This window comes from Marmota marmota, unplaced genomic scaffold (assembly GCF_001458135.2).
Source record: "Marmota marmota marmota unplaced genomic scaffold, marMar, whole genome shotgun sequence".
Lineage (NCBI taxonomy): Eukaryota > Metazoa > Chordata > Mammalia > Rodentia > Sciuridae > Marmota > Marmota marmota.
Genome location: NW_026000229.1, coordinates 9,050,411 through 9,068,044, shown reverse-complemented (window position 1 = coordinate 9,068,044; position 17,634 = coordinate 9,050,411). Strand labels below are relative to the sequence as shown.

General features: G+C 53.7%; 1 protein-coding gene across 1 annotated transcript in view; it reads right to left on the bottom strand.

Moving 5' to 3' along the window:
* Positions 1–648: 648 nt before the first annotated feature.
* Hcn4 (hyperpolarization activated cyclic nucleotide gated potassium channel 4) overlaps positions 649–17,634 on the bottom strand; it is a 44,687-nt gene continuing 27,701 nt past the window's right edge. Inside the window, exons 4-9 of the mRNA XM_015480059.2 lie at positions 14,952–15,113; positions 12,538–12,756; positions 9,514–9,660; positions 9,178–9,418; positions 8,323–8,487; positions 649–8,223 (exon numbers count right to left, since the gene is read on the bottom strand). Of these exons, the coding sequence (XP_015335545.1) occupies positions 6,755–8,223; positions 8,323–8,487; positions 9,178–9,418; positions 9,514–9,660; positions 12,538–12,756; positions 14,952–15,113 (2,403 nt within the window). The 3' untranslated portion in view covers positions 649–6,754. The remainder of the gene's footprint in view (positions 8,224–8,322; positions 8,488–9,177; positions 9,419–9,513; positions 9,661–12,537; positions 12,757–14,951; positions 15,114–17,634) is intronic.

The window sequence follows — 17,634 nt, the reverse complement described above, 5'->3', positions numbered from 1 at the left end:
AAGCCAGAAGTAGCCCATCGTTCATCAGTGGAGGAGTGAATGACTCCTGCCATCCCATACAGGAGAATATTGTTGCACGTGGCACTGACCAAGTACAGCAGCACAAGGCTAATGAAACAAATGACACAGACTCAACAATTTGTGATGCCACCTAGATGACATTTTAGAAATGGCAAACCCTGGGTGACAAAAACCCAGATTTCCCAGGGTCAGGTTTGAAAGGAGGAGACTGCAGAGGAAGTTCTGGGGAGTAATGGAATATTCTATGTCCTAACTGGGGATGGTTGTAGGAGTGTGTCTCTTTGTCAAATCTCATTGAACTGTACATTTAAATTGTTAGATTTTGTTACACAGAAATTATAGCTGGATAAGAAATACAATTAGCAGCAGCAACAAACATACAAGGAGCTAGTAATCAATCTAATACAAAACTTGATGAAGAAAATTAAAAGACCATATTGAAAGGATTGGCTAGGATAGTTAATGCCCAGCAAATATTCCAGATCCCCTCATATCAGTTATTGCAGCTATGTTACGGCCCTTGACAATGGAATATTCGAGGCAGTGATATGTGTCCCTGCTAGAGAGATTCCACATCTCTCCCATTGGTCTCTTCTTCTCCCAGGGGATCTTTAAGACCTGGACGTTTTGTTGTTGTTGTTGTTGTTGTTGTTGTTTTAAGTTGACATCAGTAAAGAAAGTGTCAGCCTGGCCCACACTGGACTTTGTCTGAGCTGGAACAAACTTTTATTGTGGCATATTGTTGAAATCTGAGACTTTTTCTACTGGAACATTTAGCAAAGGATTCTAGTAATTGACCAAAAACGTGGAGCAAGAGTGACTCCCCTGCCCTGCAGGTGGGAGGATAAGTGGTTAGAATACTTGAAACAGCTTGGCAATATCATTTTTGTTTTTTAGTTGTAGAGGAACACAACATCTGTATTTATTTATTTTTATGTGGTGCTGAGGATCAAACTCAGTGCCTCACACGTGCAAGGCAGGAGCTCTACCACTGAGCTACAGCTCTAGCCCTTGGTGTTGTCTTGTAAAGTGAAGATTAACTCACCCTTTGATTCATTTATTCCACCCCTAGCTATAGAGTCCAGAGACCCCATACACATCTTCACCAGGAGCCATGAACAAAAGCATTTGTCGCAGCCAAGTTGATATTGATGAGAACTGGAATCGACAGACACCCCCTTCTTTGGAAGAATACAAATGTAAATTGTGGACTACTCACGGACTGGAATGCTATACAGCAAGGGAAACGAATCAACTACCTTCCATGCATTATTAGGATCTCAAAATTATACTATTGAACAGAAAGAAAGAATTATGAATAGATGCATCATGTATGTAAAGCTTAAAAATCACAAATGCATTGAGTGGTGTATGAACACGGGGTGGGTATGACCCAGTCCCTAATGCAGATGATAAAAAAGATACATTCTTTGTAAAGAAATGTAAAACAATAATAAAACTAACTGAAGCGTAAGTTGATTTTTATTGTCACCATGTACCAGCAATGCTGAACAATATTACTATCAGTATCCTCCTCCCCCTCAAGGAAACAACTTCCAATCCCCACTCCCCCACCTTGGTGTGTAACATTGTTTAGAGACATTTATTTCCCTAGTGGAGGGATCATGAAAAGTAAGGGGATGACACAATTAAAGCCCAGATGAATGGTTTTCCTTAGAGGAAGAAAATAGTTGGGCATCTTCACAGATGCTTCTAGGTGTACTCCTTATGTTCTATTTCTTAAACTGGGTAGTTGGTAAACGGCTGTTTATTTTACTTTTAATATCTTATTTGTGTGATATGTCTTCTTCTGCATGCATGACATATTCCACCTTCAAGAGAAATGAAATTGAAGAAGCCAAGTGAACAGGCAGTGGCTGGGGAGGACACACTCTGGGTGCACTGGGACCTGCATGCTCAGAAGAGGGTGAAAGGGCTGCTCCTTCAGAGGAGGGTGAGCAGCCCAAGTGGCAGCAGCCCCTGCAGGATTGGGGGCCTATGATGAAGGGGAAATCTGGGAGGCTTTTGCCTCTGAGTGGGAAGCCATGGGCATGAGTGAGGTCGCCTGGGAGCATGTACGGAGTGACAAGATAGGGGTCATGGCTAGAGGCCTGAGGAGCACCAACCTTTTGGAAGAAAGAGGAGCCCTTAAAGCTAAGGCTGAGCAGAAAGGTGGGGCAGTGAGGAGACAACAGGGACCCTGAAGCTGGGGAGGGCCTGGTCAACAAGGTCAGCAGCCCCTGGATTCCACTGTGTGGGCCATAGGGACTTTGTCCAGAGCCATTCCAGGTGGAACAGCAGCGGGGAGAGGCAGAAACCAGATTGCAGGGGAGGAAGAAGTGATGCCCAAGGAGGGAAATGAGGACAGGAAGTTGGGACAACTCTCAAGATGTCTGAGATGAGAGAGGGGTGTCAGCTGGGAAGGGAAAGGGGAGGGATTTTATTACATCTTTTAATTTTTTCTTGCAAATTTCCTAGTCTGATTTAGTCCCACTGAGGCAGAAAGGAAGTCTCAGGCCTTCCCACCGTTTCTGGCCGCCATGAACACAGCAGGTGCCCCTGGGGGCTGAAACATGGGGGTGGTGGACAGTGGCAATTCAAGGTGAGGGGGAGCCGTCTGCCCTGGTGGGGAGGGTGTCTTATCACTGATGTTGTCTTGAATTGGCAGCATATGGTGATAAGGGAAAGCAAACTAGCACTGAAGTCATTCTCATTGTTGTTTTTAATACTCTCCCAGGACAACAGCTCCTACCATGCTGCAGGAAGGGGCAAGGTTTGAGTCTCAGGGCCCTGAGCGTGCATCCTGGCTCCTTCCATTCTAGCTGACGGGGGTGAGATGAGTTCCTGCCCCATCTGAGCCTCAGAGTCCTTTGGCTCACTGTGATTAGGGCTCATTCTGACCTTGTAGGATTTTGGGGGGGATGGAATAAGGTAACAGGAAAACACTCAGGGTCTAGAATGCAGTAGGCACTTACTGAGAGTCCTTCTGGAGTAGGGAACAGGGAAGACAGTGACTGGTGTGGCCACCGCCTTAGCAGTTTGGTTGGAATCCCCAGTGAACCCCAGGAACAGCCCCCTCTCCCAGGCTTCCTACAGTGGCTGTCCAGCTGAAAAGGTTTCCCCAGCCCGAGGCCAGCCACCCAGAGGTGGCGGCAGTTGTCTAAGCACAAATTGCCTGGCAGCACCTGGGCCTGTCCCTGTGTTGTGCCCTCGGTCCCAAAGGAAGCACCACTGCCTGGCCGCAGGGGGCAGTTGTCATGGGGACGCCAGGCCCTGCTGAGCTGCCTCCTTAGCAACTTAACAGGGACTCCCAGGCCGGTTGCCACGGAAACGGCCTCAGCAAGCAATGATGGGGAACGGCTGGCCACCGGGATCCCTGCCCTTTCTGGAGGACTTTCCCCTTCTCCTGCAGGCAAGAAGGCACTCCCTGCACCACCGGGAGCCCCGGGGACTCCACTTTCCCAGCCTCAGGCCTTCCCCACACAGTGAGGTATGAGGGCCTGTAGGGGCCGTCTGCTGCAGGGTTGGTGGAGGGGACCAGACCCAGCAGCCCCCAACCACCACTGGCACTGGAGGGGGAAAGACGGTGCCACACCTCCTTCCAACTGGGCCCCAGCTCTGGCCCTTCTACCCAGTCTGCCTGAGCCACACAGAGGTCCAGCACTGTGCCCCCATCCTCAGCCACCCCCATGATGCCTTCCCCCCAGCCTGCCACCTCAGGTCCCCAGCTTCCTTCCAACTCTTCTGAGGGCCCTGCCTGATCAGGCAAAGATGGAATCTCCCTTCTCAGCTTCTAGCATGTTTACTACCACCTAGGACCCTGGAGTCTTGGCAGTTAGGAAGGATCTGAGTCAGGGTCTACACTTCCCCCAGCTCTGCCTCCCCCTGCAGTAGCAAAGATGCAGACTTAATGACCCACCTGCAGGTACACACCTGTGTTGGGCCTTATATACTCCTGTGCACACCTCTGTGCACAGAGCTCGACCCAATGGGCTTGAGAGTGAAGGTTTGTACACACGCCCATGTGTGTCCCAAACCCTGCACAGCTGGGCTTCTGAGATTCCAGGATTGCCCATTAACCTCACCCAACCCCGACCCTGTCCCCTAGAAAAAGGCAGCATTTGCTGGAATTTTTTTATTTAAATAAAATATACAACACGGTGCATTTACCGTTTTCTGTTTTAAAAGTGGAAGATTTGAAAATTGCTTGTGGGGATTAGGGATGGGAGGGCCCACTGACGACCTGGCCTCTCTACAGTCTCCCCAGAGAGGCCAGCCTGGGTCAGAGTTTATAAAATGTGGTGTGAGTCAAGAAGAGGGTGGCTAGGCCAGGCCCCGGCCTCAAGGGGATGCTCACCCCATGTGCCCTGGACCCTCCAACTCCACTCCTGCCCCTTCCAGGCCTGCTGCCTCCTCTGAGCTGCCTTCTTTGGGGGGCAAGAAGGTGGGGGCTTGTAGAACTCAGGTTGAAGCTTAGATCCTATCAGGTCTAAGAACTCTCTGGGTCCTAAGAGGCGTTTCCAGCCCTGTGGAAACTCGGGCCAACGGTTGCTAGTCTTCACCTAGGATCCCAGGACCTTGGCCCCTTCTCTCCTGGATTATTGCCTCCAGTTCCCTGACACCATCTACAGGCCACTAACTCAGCCTGTCTCTTGTCCCAGAACAGCGCAGGGCAACCTGATCTTGCCTACCCTCTGGCTTGGAGCATGGAGAGCTCTGCGTGGACAAGCAGTCCTCATGCAGGTCTTATGGCCACACCTGCCTCTGCCCTTGGCTCTGCCAGTGTCCTATTGGAGAGGACAGTTGAGCCTCGGGATACTTCAGCTGCTTTCACTTTGTGCCCGTCCCCATGAACCTGCTTGTGGCCTCTAGTTGCCTTCAGAACCAAGTACAGCTCAGCCCCGTGGCCTGCCATCCAAGGCCCTGCCTCTGCCCTGTAGCCCGTGAGTCTCCTCCCGAAGCCCAGCTCCACATCTGCCTTGGTAATCGCCCCTCCGCGTGCTCTGGCCCACACCTGCCACTCCATGCCCCCTGCCTTCCTCCCTCTCTCCAATTCCTCCTACATCTCAAGGCCTGGCCCAAGCCAACCACTGTCCACACATCTCCCTTGGCCACCTCCTGAGTCCTGAGATTTTAAGACTTGGAGTCCTCAGGCAAAGCTCTCTGGGTTCTCACCACAGCTCGCTGGAGTAATGGGCTGGGCACATGAGGAGGGGGCAGAAGAAACGTGATTTATTGAGCACCTACTATGCTGTATGCCAGGCGCTGGGCTGGGCATTTCACGTATGTTCTTTTTCTTATCTGGTTCTCATAGATCCTTGTGAGGCAGTACCATAATCATTCTCATTTTACAAATGAGGTAACAGATTCCGAAAGGTCAGATAATTTGCCCAAGGTCCCAAAGCTAAGTGGCAGGGCTACTACTAGAACCCAAGCCTGATTATGGCCAGACTCTGATCTCTTCCCTGTGCACCAGGCTTGGGGCCATCTAACTCATCCCCTCACAACACACTTTTCTGATAGGCTCTGGCCTTGGGTGGGCACAGATCTACATCTCATTAGTCCCAGCCCTGCTGCTCCTGCTTACATGATTCTGGAAAAATTACCAAGAACTCATTTTCCTCATCTGTGAAATGGGGAGAATCAAAGTACCACCTCACGGTCTTTGTGAGACTGAAGGAGTTAATGTGTGTAAAGTGCAAAACCAGTGCTTGGCACAGAGCAGACTCAATAAACGGAAGTTCCCTCACCTCCCTTGTTTAGCTGGGAACACTGAGGGCCATGGAGGTGACGGTGTGCTTGAGGCCCTGGGAAGGGCGAGGTTCAGCCCCAAGTCTTCTGCTTCCCAGTGGTGAGAGGTCAGGCTAGGACTGGATTTGGGCCCAGAGATGGGGAAAGAAGGGTCTGCTGCGAGGTCCTGGGGGTCCTCTTCCCTGAGGACTGGAGAGAGTACATCCCCAGACCCCGCGGTGCCCAGCCTGCGGGCCACGGCGGATTGCTGGATGTAAGGTGACCTGGGTGTCCTGGCAACATAGGGTTAAACTAGATTGCACACATGTGTGCACACATGTGAGTGACTATCTACATGGCTCTACAGAGCGCTACATAGCTATACATATACACATCTTACATACATATACATATACATATTCATATACATATCTTGCTACGATAACAGTAGAAAAAAATGCAAGGCCCTTGGGGCCCCGGCCCCGATTTGTCCCAAGGACTCAAGTGTCTGAGCCTCCCCAGGAACATACCCAAGGACAGCCCCTTCCTGGGGGAATATGACGACCCCCAGCAGAGTGGGGCTCCAAGTTCACAGCCAAGGGGCTGATGGTAGCTCTTGTTCTAAAATGAGTACAATGACAGGTCTGCTCTAGGAACCCCAGACATGGGTCACCCCCATCCCTGCCCCACCCCAGAGAACCCACCTGCCTTCCTCTGGCTTTTGCCTTGGGGCCTTGCCTGCTCCCCTCCCGCTCCCTCCCCCTCCCTCCCTCATTCCCTCTAGAGCTGAGTATTAAAATAGTCTATAAAAGCAAGTGACCAAAAATCTATAGCTCTAAGAATACCTGGTTATTTTCTGCTGTCTTTTGTTTTTCTGGGGTGTGTGTGGGGGATTTTTTTTTAAATGATAATTATTATTGTTATTGGTATATCTCCTAATCACAGTTAAACCTGAAGGAAGAAAAGAAGGGAGGAAAAAAAGAGAGGGAGGGAGGGGCCCGGCTCATAGATTAGACGGCAGTTTGGAGCGCACAGGCTCAGACCCGGCCCCAGGTTCCCTCTGGGGTGCAGCAGTCAGAGGGGGGCCCCCAGAAGAGGTGGCTCTTGCCCCAAACAATGAAAGAGGCGGTGGCAAAGAACCTGAGGATGTCTTCCGAGGCAGAGTGACATGCTGGCCAGGGACGGCACCATGTGGCCTCCCAGGAGGACCGAGGCCTCCACTGCTTCCGCTTCCCCCGCTGCTGCCCCCGGCCCTGGGGAAGAGCGGGAAGGCAGCCACAGACTCCCCTGAGGAGTGCGGGGACGCTCTACGGAGAGTCTGTGCCCCATCCTGGGGGAGGGCTGGCTGAGAGGCTGAGATAAGCTTGAGGTCCTGGGTGAGGCGGCCTGGGGTGAGGGGTGGTGTGCCCCTGCGCTGAGGAACCTGGGGTGGTGGGGGACTGGAGGCGGGTGGCAGCAGCAGGGACCCATGGGAGCCAGAGGCCCGGGGTGGGGCACTTGGGAAAGTTCTTGGGGGGCCTGGGCTCTGGCCAGGGGGGCTAAGACCTCCTCGGGGGGTAAAGGCTACAGGGGAAGCCCCTCCAGAGGCCCCCGCCATGAAAGATGGCCTCTCGGGCTGCCGTGGGGGTGTCTCTGGTGTACTTGGTGGGCCAGTGGCCAGACCTGGGGACAAATCCCCGGGAGGCTGGCCCAGCTGCCCAGGGCTAGATGACGGGGACCTGGAGGAGGGAGGAGGAGGCAGGAAGTGCTCCAGGAGTCCCAGGCCTCCCCGGGCCCCCGGCAGTGGGGGCGGTGGCTGGGCAGCTTGCGGGGAACGGGCCCCTGACTGCAGTGGGGTGAGCAGCGGGGAGTCGGACGAAGACAGGGAGCCACCCAGAGCCTTGTGGAAGTGGCCAAACCCGGCCGTGGTGGAGGCGGCAGCAGCAGTGGATGGTGTGGGGGCTGGTGGGGAGCCACAGGCCCCTGGCGGAGGGGACGAGCTGGACGAGGGCAGGAGAGGGCTCAGTCCAGCGGGTGCAGAGAATCCAGCCAGCTGTTGGATGTGGAAGGAAGATGAAGATGGCGTGTCCACCTGGGATGGGCTGCTGGCAGGTGAGGCGGAGCCCAGAGCAGAAGGGATCAGGGACTGCAGGCGCTTCAGGTGCCTTGGCGTCTGCCCAGCCCCGAGGTTGCCCAGCCCGGGTCCTGGGGGAGGACGGAAGATGGCAGCAGGCAGGCGAGGGTGGTGGGTGAGAGCTATGGCCACAGAAGTGGTGGCAGCGGCAGCCTGCAGTGGCGCCTGGATCAGCGGGGTCCAGATGACAGGCGTGGGGGTTGGGGTGGCAGAGGCGCCGGCCTGGACACGGTGCGCACAGTGGGCCATTTCACGGTCATGTTGCACGATCTGCTGGATGATCTCATTCTCCTGGTAGTTGAAGACGCCCGAGTTGAGGTCATGCTGGACCTTGTGCAGGAGGATGGAGTTCTTCTTGCCTAGGGCATAGTGCAAGAGCAAGCGCTCAGGCCAGAGCAGAAAGGTGGCAAGGTTGCAGGAGGGAACCTGCCCTCCCACCCTCCTGCCCGTCCCCTCACCAATACGGTCCAAGCGGTCCAACGCCACAGTCTCGAAGGCCCTCCGCATCATGGGGTACTCCTCCAGCACCTCATTGAAGTTGTCCACACTCAGTGAGTAGAGGCGGCAGTAGGTGTCGGCCCTCACACTGGCTGTACGCCGGCCCCGGGTCAGCAAGCAGATCTCTGCCAGGATATCAGGAATCAGGGTGGGCTGTGCACAGCCTCCCAGGCCATGGTGGGGGTGGGGGCTGCCCTGCTCTGACTTTGGTCCCCCACTGCTTGGTGCAGAAGCCTCACAGGCTCACAAGACCCCACCCCAGGCTGTGATCATAACTGGATGACAGTCCCTCCACCAAATGGATGTGGGATTGTTTACCATCTCTGGGATCATCCCCTGCAAGGGCTGATCATCTGTGTCATCCCACAATCCCCAGGCTGAAACCCTAATCTCAATGTGATGGTATCTGGAGGTGGGGCTTTGGAAGTGACCAGGTCATGAGAGAGGAGTCCTCATAAATGGTACTGATGTTTTTATAAGAAGCCAGAGAGAGAGAGAGTATACTCTTTCCACCCTGTGAGGAAGTAGAAATGGCAGCAGTCTGCAACCAGGAAGAGGCCCCTTACCAGAACCTGACCATGCTAGCACCCTGGCCTCACACTCCAGCTTCTGGAGCTGTAAGAAATAAATTTCTGTTCTTCTTAAGCCACCAGGTTGTAGTGCTTTGTCAGCCCAAATGGACTAAGACACCTCTATACTGGGTTCAGAGACACCCACCTCCAGGCTGAGGCCATGACAGTGCCTCTGTCCTCCAGAGTCTCTCCAGCCTATTCCCTAGTGGCCCCTGCTACCCCAGACCCCCGTGGACACCTCACCTCCAAAATAGGAGCCATCAGCCAGCTTGGTCTCCTTGTTGCCCTTGGTGAGCACACTGACCACGCCATGCTGGATGAAGTACATCTTCTTGCCAATGGTGCCCTCACGGATGATGTAATCCCCTGGCTGGAAGACCTCAAAGCGGAGCTTGGTCAGCATGGAGGTCACAAAGTTGGGGTCTGCGTTGGCAAACAGTGGCATAGAGGCTACCAGTTTCCGGCAGTTAAAGTTGATGATCTCCTGCACAGATTGGGACACAGGAAGAAGGAGGTGAGGGGCGATGCCTGCCAGCAAGGCAGGGCTCCCCCCACTGCCCAGGCCACCTGCAAGCTCACCTCCCGCAGTGGCTCACTCAGCTCGCCCAGGATGCTCTCTTCATCGAACATCTTGCCCTGGTAGCGGTGCTCATAGTAGTCATGGATGCGCTGCCGGGTGTCAGGCGGGAGCTTGTGGAAGGACATGTACTGCTCCACCTGCTTATACTGAGGATGGGGGAAAGAGATGGGTGTCACCTCCAGGCACCCCCAGCTGATGACCAGAGCCGGGCTCTAATCCTGGGGGCTTTTCTGGTCAACCCTGGTTCCTTGAGATTAAATGTCCTTGGTGTGGGTATGACTATGCTTGTGCCCAAAACAATGGCCCTGACTCCATCTCTTGGAGTGCATGGGGCATGGGAGAAGGGGCTCCCTTGGTGTCTGTTCTTGTGTTCCATACTATAGAGATGTGGAGAAGGGGCGGGGGGACAGGGACTGTCCAACGTCCAGTTACAGGATACCAACTGCCCAGAAGGGTAATCAAGTTTCTTCTGAATGTCTGTCATTTCTACAGTACAAACAAGACACTGACTCTGGAAGAGGAGGAGCTGTCTCCTGCCAGTAGTGACAAATGGGCACAGTCATCAGGACAGGACTGCAGCAGGTCAGAAGGGCTAGAGGCAGAGGCAAGGAGGCCTGGCCCTTTTTAGGGTATGTCTGTAATGGTGGCCTCAGTAGCTCCAGCCCAAGGGAAACACAAGGTGGAGCAGGACCTTCAAACAGAAGTTCAGGTGCAAGAGCTTTGTGAACCTAAGTCCCTGGGGCTTGAACCAAATAAGGAATGATCCTGCCCCTCCTGGAAGTGCCAGGTGAACCTTGCTCCAACTGCCCCTGCATTTTGGGTGGAGGGTGGAGTCCTCAAGAGTAGAAGACAGGAGGTATTGATTAGGCACTAACACAGATTTTTCCCACCTGGGAAGGAAGGTTAGTCCCAGCAGCCCAATGAACAATCAGAAAAGGGGAGCCGGTTCTCAAATATTAGTGTTCCACAGAGATATCAATGGGCAACTGAAGATCAAGGGGTGATGTTCTCCAAGCTCTTCCAGTCGACCTGCCCTAAGATGTCTCTCTAAGTTGTACAAAGCCCCAGTGGGGGAGTGACTTCCTGTCTGGCTGTGGGGGCACAGGCAGCTGGCACTTTTGGAGCTGTGTTGTAGAGACTCCCCCTACAGTGAACAGAGTGGAGGGAACAGTGGGCAGGAAACTAAAGGTTGGTGAAGTGATCCAGGGGGATAGTGGGCAGGGAAGACATTTAAGAGAGATTCATGGGTGAATCAGAAAAACTCAGAGAGCTATTAGCCTAGGAAAAAGTCTCAAATGGGAAGTCACAATGCAGCTTGACACTGGCCCTACTTATAAACCCTGATGCATTTTCTAAATCAATCCCTGATTCTGGTCCCAGAAAGAACTTCCAACCTCATCTCAGACTGAGTTCCGACCCTAACCACACATCGAGCCTGACGTTGTCACATACTGAGCCCAACCCTGGTCACAGGCTAGGCCCTGATGGTGGCCTGAGATTAATCCTTAACTGGACCTGGGTTAAGCCCTGACCTTTACCACCTGATCCCTGTTGTACCTCCCCTCCCTAGCCCACGAATTCCCAACCTAGAACCCTCTGTTCTAACCAGACCGATTTCTTTACCATCCTGCCACTCACCTTTGCTCATGCGCACCCTGACGACTGACCTAGAATTCTCTTCCACCTTCTTCTGCCTCCCCGGAGTGAGCTCTCCTACCCACCCCAGCTCTGCAGGCTCTCCCAAGCTCTCCTCTTAGTGTCACAGGACCTGGGCCTCCACATCTGAATGGCTGCCATCTGACGGTCACCCCACCAGGAGACAGCAGTCAGAGGAACAATACAATCAGACTGATATATTTTTAAAATACCGTGTGATGAGTAGAACGGAGGGCAGAGAGGAGCCTGCTTAGCTAATGAATATTGAATGGCCTGCTCTGTGCTCTGTGCGAATGCGGTGCTGCGGGTTTGACTTGCATTACTCCTCACAAACCCTAGGACAGCACTCCACATACTCTCCCATCATACAGTTGGAGTCCACCAATCAGGTGATAAAGGTCAGGGCTTAACCCGATGAGAGGTAACCTGCCCATGCTCCTAGAACTCATCAGTGAAGAAGCTAGGGGAGACCCAAGGCCACCCGACTCCAGGCCACAGCTCAGCTGCTGTGGTTGAAGCTGCTGTGGTGACCTGGGGAGAGGCAGAAGCTGGCAGTGAGGGTGGACAGAGGCCGGCTGGGAGGAAGAGAAGGGAGACACAGCTTTGAGGTGGGTGTTAGTGACAGAGATGGCAAGCATGGCTCCTGGTTTCTGGCTGGGCATCTGTGCTCCTCGTGTCCATTAATAGAGAACACATATGGGAAGAGTGGCCGCTCAGAGTGGAGGGGGCCGGGGAGGTTGTTCTGATTTTGGATGTGATGAGGTCGAGGTATCCAGGGAGGCATCCAATGAACACTCCAGGGCTGACAATGAGGTAGAGCTGATTATATAACTGGGCCCCACTGATGGACACAGAGCACGCGGGGGTGGGGGTGCTCGAACGGGAACACCTAGGAACTGAGGCAGAGAATCAAAGAGCTTAGGGCCCAGCCACCATGTGACGCCTGAGAAGAGAAGCCAGCAAAGGCGAGCAAGTAGGACTGGTCAGAGAGATAGGAGGAAGCCAAGAGCGCGCAGTCATGGAAACCAAGCAAGGCCAAGAAGGAGCAGGAGTCTGCAAATACCAGGAGGCCAAGCGAGATGAGGCCCCAAAAGACCCACTGGATTCAACAACACCCAGAGCGCTGATGCCTCAGTGCAGACAGACAGGCCCCCAGCTACAGGACAGGGAAGGCATGGAAGGTACAGATAGTGAGACATTTATAAGTTTAAATCCAGGGAGTGAAGCAGTTCTCATTCAGGAGGTGACCCCTGCTCTGTCTCTCACACTAGACATTTGGGGGCTGGCCACATGTGCTCCCTCATACAAAGGACCAGTGGGCAGGTCCTCCTGAGAGAGCCCTGGGTGGACGTGGCTCTCCAACCTACCTTCTCCTGGTACTGGCGCCGGGAGGAGTCCAGGGACTGGATGAGAGCAGTGGCGTGGCCGATGAACATGGCGTAGCAGGTGGCACCCACAATCATGCTGAGCATGGTGAGCCAGACGTCAGACATGCCCACGGGCGCCTGCCGTCCATATCCAATGCACAGCATGTGGCTCATGGCCTTGAAGAGGGCATATGAGTACTGCTTCCCCCACGAGTTGTTCTGTGGACAGACACAAATGGGCGTGGACCAGTGAAGGGGAAGGCCCATCTCACTGGCACCTAGGACATTCCCTGCTGCCTTGTCTCCCTCCACCTAACTCCTCCCCAGTGGCTGAGCCCCAGGCTCCCATCTTGCTGACAGACAAAGGCTTTAGGTGAGTGGCAGAGAGGCCAAGACTATGGTGTCAGTGGATCCTCCGTTTAGGCCATCCTCTTCCAGTGGAGGGCAGGGGTCAGACTGGAAGACCCATCAAAGGGCTGGGAGCTGGCCTAGCCTTGGTCTGACCTCAGCCCTGAGGGTTGCCCTGGAGCCTCCTGGTTGAGTAGCAACAGGCTCCAGGCTGAGCCACCCTGCTGTCCTTCCCTTGCTGAAATAACTCCATCCCCCACCCCTAAACAGCTGTCAAGTGAAGCCCATTTCCCCACTGACCTCAATTATAAAACCGATATGCTTTCCCCGGGGGGGGGGGGGGGGGATGGCTCTAGAAGACTGTCCTCCTTTTGGGTGAGCAGAAATTAAAGCTGCCGAGCTAACTGGCTTCCTACAGAACACCGGCCAGTACCCACAGGGCAGCGGCCACCAGTTCTCTTCCCACCGCCCCCAAAGGTGGACTCTCTGGAACACGGTGTGTGGGGCAGGAGGAGGGAAGCAGGGAGCGAGGCTCCTGGCTATTTTTTTTTTTTAAGTCATTGATGGACCTTTATTTTATTTATCTTTAGTGGTGCTGAGGATCGAACCCAGTGCCTCACACATGATAGGCAAGCACTCTGCCACTGAGCTGCAGCCCCAACCCTCCTGGCTATTTTTGTCTCCAAAGCCAGTCAGTTTCTCAGGGAAGGCCAGTGGGGGAACACTGGGCTCTGAGGGACCATCACAAATTTAGTGCATGTGTGGGCTTGTCTCCACACAGAGGAACCTGCCCCAAACAAGGGGGCTGCCAGAACCCCAGCCACAGCCCTCTCGCAGTGTCTCTCTCACAAGGTGGAGATGTTAGTAACAACGCAGAAACCCACCCAGGACACAACTCACAGAGCTCTAAGCACTTCTGCAGGCACCAGGCTGTCCCTAGTCCCTGAAAGAAGTAAAGCATAGAGCCACAGAGCCTCCATGTTCCAGTCATGCAGACCATCCTAGACGGAGCCAGGCTCATTCCTGGGGCCTGGGGGCTCAATCCAGATGAGGGCAGGATGGACAGAGTTGGTCTCCAGAGGTAGAAGGGTGTCCTGTGTCATGTGTCATCCCCCCCCACCTGCCTTGGGGAACAAGGGCAGCCCCTAGGTGCTCTAATCTGGGCTTCTGGCTGGCCTTCACTGCTGAGCCTCTGGGGACCAGGAAATTCAACCCATATGGCCAATTCATTTACACTTAGCTCATCAAAAAGCTGTTTTGTAAAGGCCTATTTGATGCTGAAAGATGCCTCAGGGTCTCTTTCACCTCTTTCAAAGCCAATTTTTCCTCCACTGGTGCCCTGGGGATCTGCTTTCAGGCCAAACCAAACAATCTGGGAGGGAGTATAGGGAAGCAGGAGCTCAGCAGAGCCAGAGAAGGGCTCACAGGTACGGGTCCCCGCCCTGCAGGAGCCCTTCCCATGCACAGCAGGGCTGGGGGACTCTCCCCTAGGGCTTCCAAGGCCCCAAGTCCAACTTCTCTCACCCACCCACAAGGCTAAAGGAGGGGGCAGGCTCTGTCCTCTCTGCCCTCTGTGCTCAAGGTGCCACCCATGTATCCACTGGGGAACGGTGACAGCCCAGCTCTGCCCCTGGAGCAGAAAGTCACACTGTAAAATCTGGTGGTACATGTGTGACACAAATAGTGCCCTTGCAGGCTTCTGTTTTCCCGGGCTCAGCTTCTAGGGGCCAGAAGTAAGAGGGTGGGAACCTTCAGCCCAGCTTTGTCACACTGATAGAACAGGAGGTCACCTAGGTTTAGTCTCCTTGGGTAAAATTAGGCCAAATATCAGGGCTCCCTGCAACAGGTGAGGCTGTAAGAAGGTGGTGGTAACAGCCCTCAGCCGAGAGCCCTGGGAGCGGATTCCTGGACTGAGCAAAGCTCGGCCTGGAATGAATACAGACATGTGCCCTTCGGGCAGTCACGTGCCGGGATTCAGGAGTTCTGAGCTGTCAATCCTCTCTATCATTTGGACCTCTGGAGAAGGAACCCCCAGCCCAGAGCGAGGGCCTCCTGGGTGCACTCACCACCATGTGGTTGATGGACACCCAGCAGTCGTCGGGAAAGTCCTGCAGCATGGGCACCAGGAACTGCAGGCAGCCGTCCCAGTGGCAGAGCAGGAGCATCATGCCGATGAGGTTCACAATGCGCACCACGGCACTGGCCAGGTCGTAGGTCATGTGGAAGATCTGCCAGCAGAGGTGGAGATGTTGGCAGAGTTAGGTGAGAGGACAGGAGGAGTGGTGACCCCCTCCTGGCCAGATCCTGAGCAGCTGTGGGCACTGTCTCCACTTTCAACGCAGAGCACCTGCTCAGCAGGAGATCAGGCTGGGGCCGGGGAGGGAGGGCACTAGAAGAGGCACGCTGCAGGTGTGGGTCTTAGAGGGATGCTCTGGGCATCCATGCAGATACGGGCACCTCCCACAGGAGGTGCAGCCATCCAAGACATGTGGGAAGAGGCTCCCTGGAGCCCCTTGCAGCCCACCTCTTCAGCTTGGCTAGGGCATTGATACACCAGAGTTCTCTGGCCTGTCATCCTGAGGGTTCCTTAGGGACCATGGTCTGGAATCAAGCTCAGGGCGTGAAGTTTTCCTAAATCTGTCATTGAACTCTCAGAACCCACCCAGGAGCAGTGGGCTCTGCCAAAGCCAGCCATGGAACTGTAGATAGAGCTGCACAGGCCCACAGGTTCCATGTTCAGACAGATGATCCTAGTCCCAGTTCTGACACAACTCCTAGCTGCATGACCTTGAGAGTGTCCCTAAACCTCTCTGATCATATTTTGTCATCTGCAAAATGATGATAAAATCCTTAACTGAGTGAGTTGTCAAAAGGATTAAATTATACATATAAAGTACTTAGTACTGAGTATAGAAGTATTCAATAAATTATAAGCCATTATGAACTGATAAGTTGTTATTAATAATTAATCTTTATGATTAGTTAATATGTATTAGCAATATGCGTTCCCTTATACTTCAGTGAAGATGTATGAGAAGCACGCTCACAAGCCCAGCCCACTGCACCTGCCCTTTTCCACTGGTAATACCGAGTGGGAGGCTGTAGTGTGGCAGGGCAGGATCCAAGTGGGGATTCATCCCTGACTCACCTTCATCCTCCCAAAAGTGCCACACTAGTATATGATAGGGACTCATGCATGGCAGAAGTCGTGGTGACAGGGTAGTCAGGGGATGGAGAGGTGAAGAGACATCTTGAGGAAGGTCTGTGGAAGTTTTAGCCTTGCTTCTGGCCTGGGAGACTTTGTGGGGGTGCCTCCAGCCATCCAGTTCTGGTCCCTCCATACTGTTCCCAGGCAGAGACACCCCTCTTAGACAGAGGCATTAGGTCAAAATTATGGACTGTTGAATGTCACAGAGACTTAGTTGAAATCCATTTCAGAAGGGGAAACTGAGGCCCAAAGAGACAGAACCTAGATATTTCGACTCTCGGTTGAGAGCCAATGACACGGGCTGCAGAGACAGTGGTCAGCAGGGGGAAGGACAGCAGCTCTTGGACTCACTGGACTGAGTACCTAGCTCCTGAGCTATATGCCTAGCTCCATAGATATATGCCTACCCCGGATACTGGAGTGTCTAGACAAGGGGACAAATTGTTCTACAAACTACAAGCTTACGTATTTCAAGTTGTAAACCAGGCTGAAAAACTGTTAAAGGAAACATTCTGTGGTCCTACCTTGACAGAATACACCATCATAACACCCTGGAGGGCCCAGCTCTAAACTAGAACTTCAGAAAACCACACCAGAACATGGGCCACCTCTCTTCTCTGACTCTGTTCCACAGTGAGGAACCTCAGGCCACAACCAAGCTCCATCCATGCCACCACTACCGACAGCTTCCTGTGAAGGGTCAGGGGAGTGTACATGAGCAGGGACCTGAGTAGGGGCCTACACAGGCCCAGGAAGCAGACTTCTGGCTGTTTGTGTCAGGAATGCTAGGTCCCAGGTACCCCAGTCTGATCTAGAAAGAGTTTCAGAGAGCCCCCAGACTATGAGCCCAACAGGGCCCTTCTTCCCTGGGTCTCAGGGCAGTACCCTCGGAATGACCCAAACATCTACTCCACAATCTGCAAAAGGTCAGCCTGTGTCAGTACCCAATAACTCTCCCTCCCTGTGGGGGGCAGGGAAGAAAGTGCCCCTGCTCACTCAGAGCTCAGAGTGTTGTTTTGGGAAGTCAGTCACACCCAGGAGAGCAACATGAGAAGGAGTGGGTAGGAACTCAGCATGAGAGACAGATACGCAGGGTGCAGTGGGCTACGCAGCAGACTGGCCAGGCTCTCAGCAACCCCCTTCCAGGTGTTGCTGTCCTGCACAGCTGCCCACAGATCCTGCAGCCACAGACACAGACACAGACATAGCTGAGGATTTCCCTGGCTGTGGAGGGTATCAGTCTGGGGTATCTCTATGCAAACCCTGTAGGGAGTCTCACTGGATAAGGGGATCCCCAGGATGCTGCTGTTCTGCCTCCGCCACAAGGAATGATGATCTTCCTTACCTGAGGCCTTCCTGTTGTTCTCTCTCCAATCCCTGAGATATCCCATTTCCTTGTGTCTGTTATGCCCAAGACACACAGGTAGACAAGAGTGACAGATGGGCTCATCTGTTCAGCTGTCTCCCTGTCTATCTCCATATGGATCCATCCCAAACTGTTCCTCCCAGCTCACAACTGGCATCACTCTTCATGTAGCTGA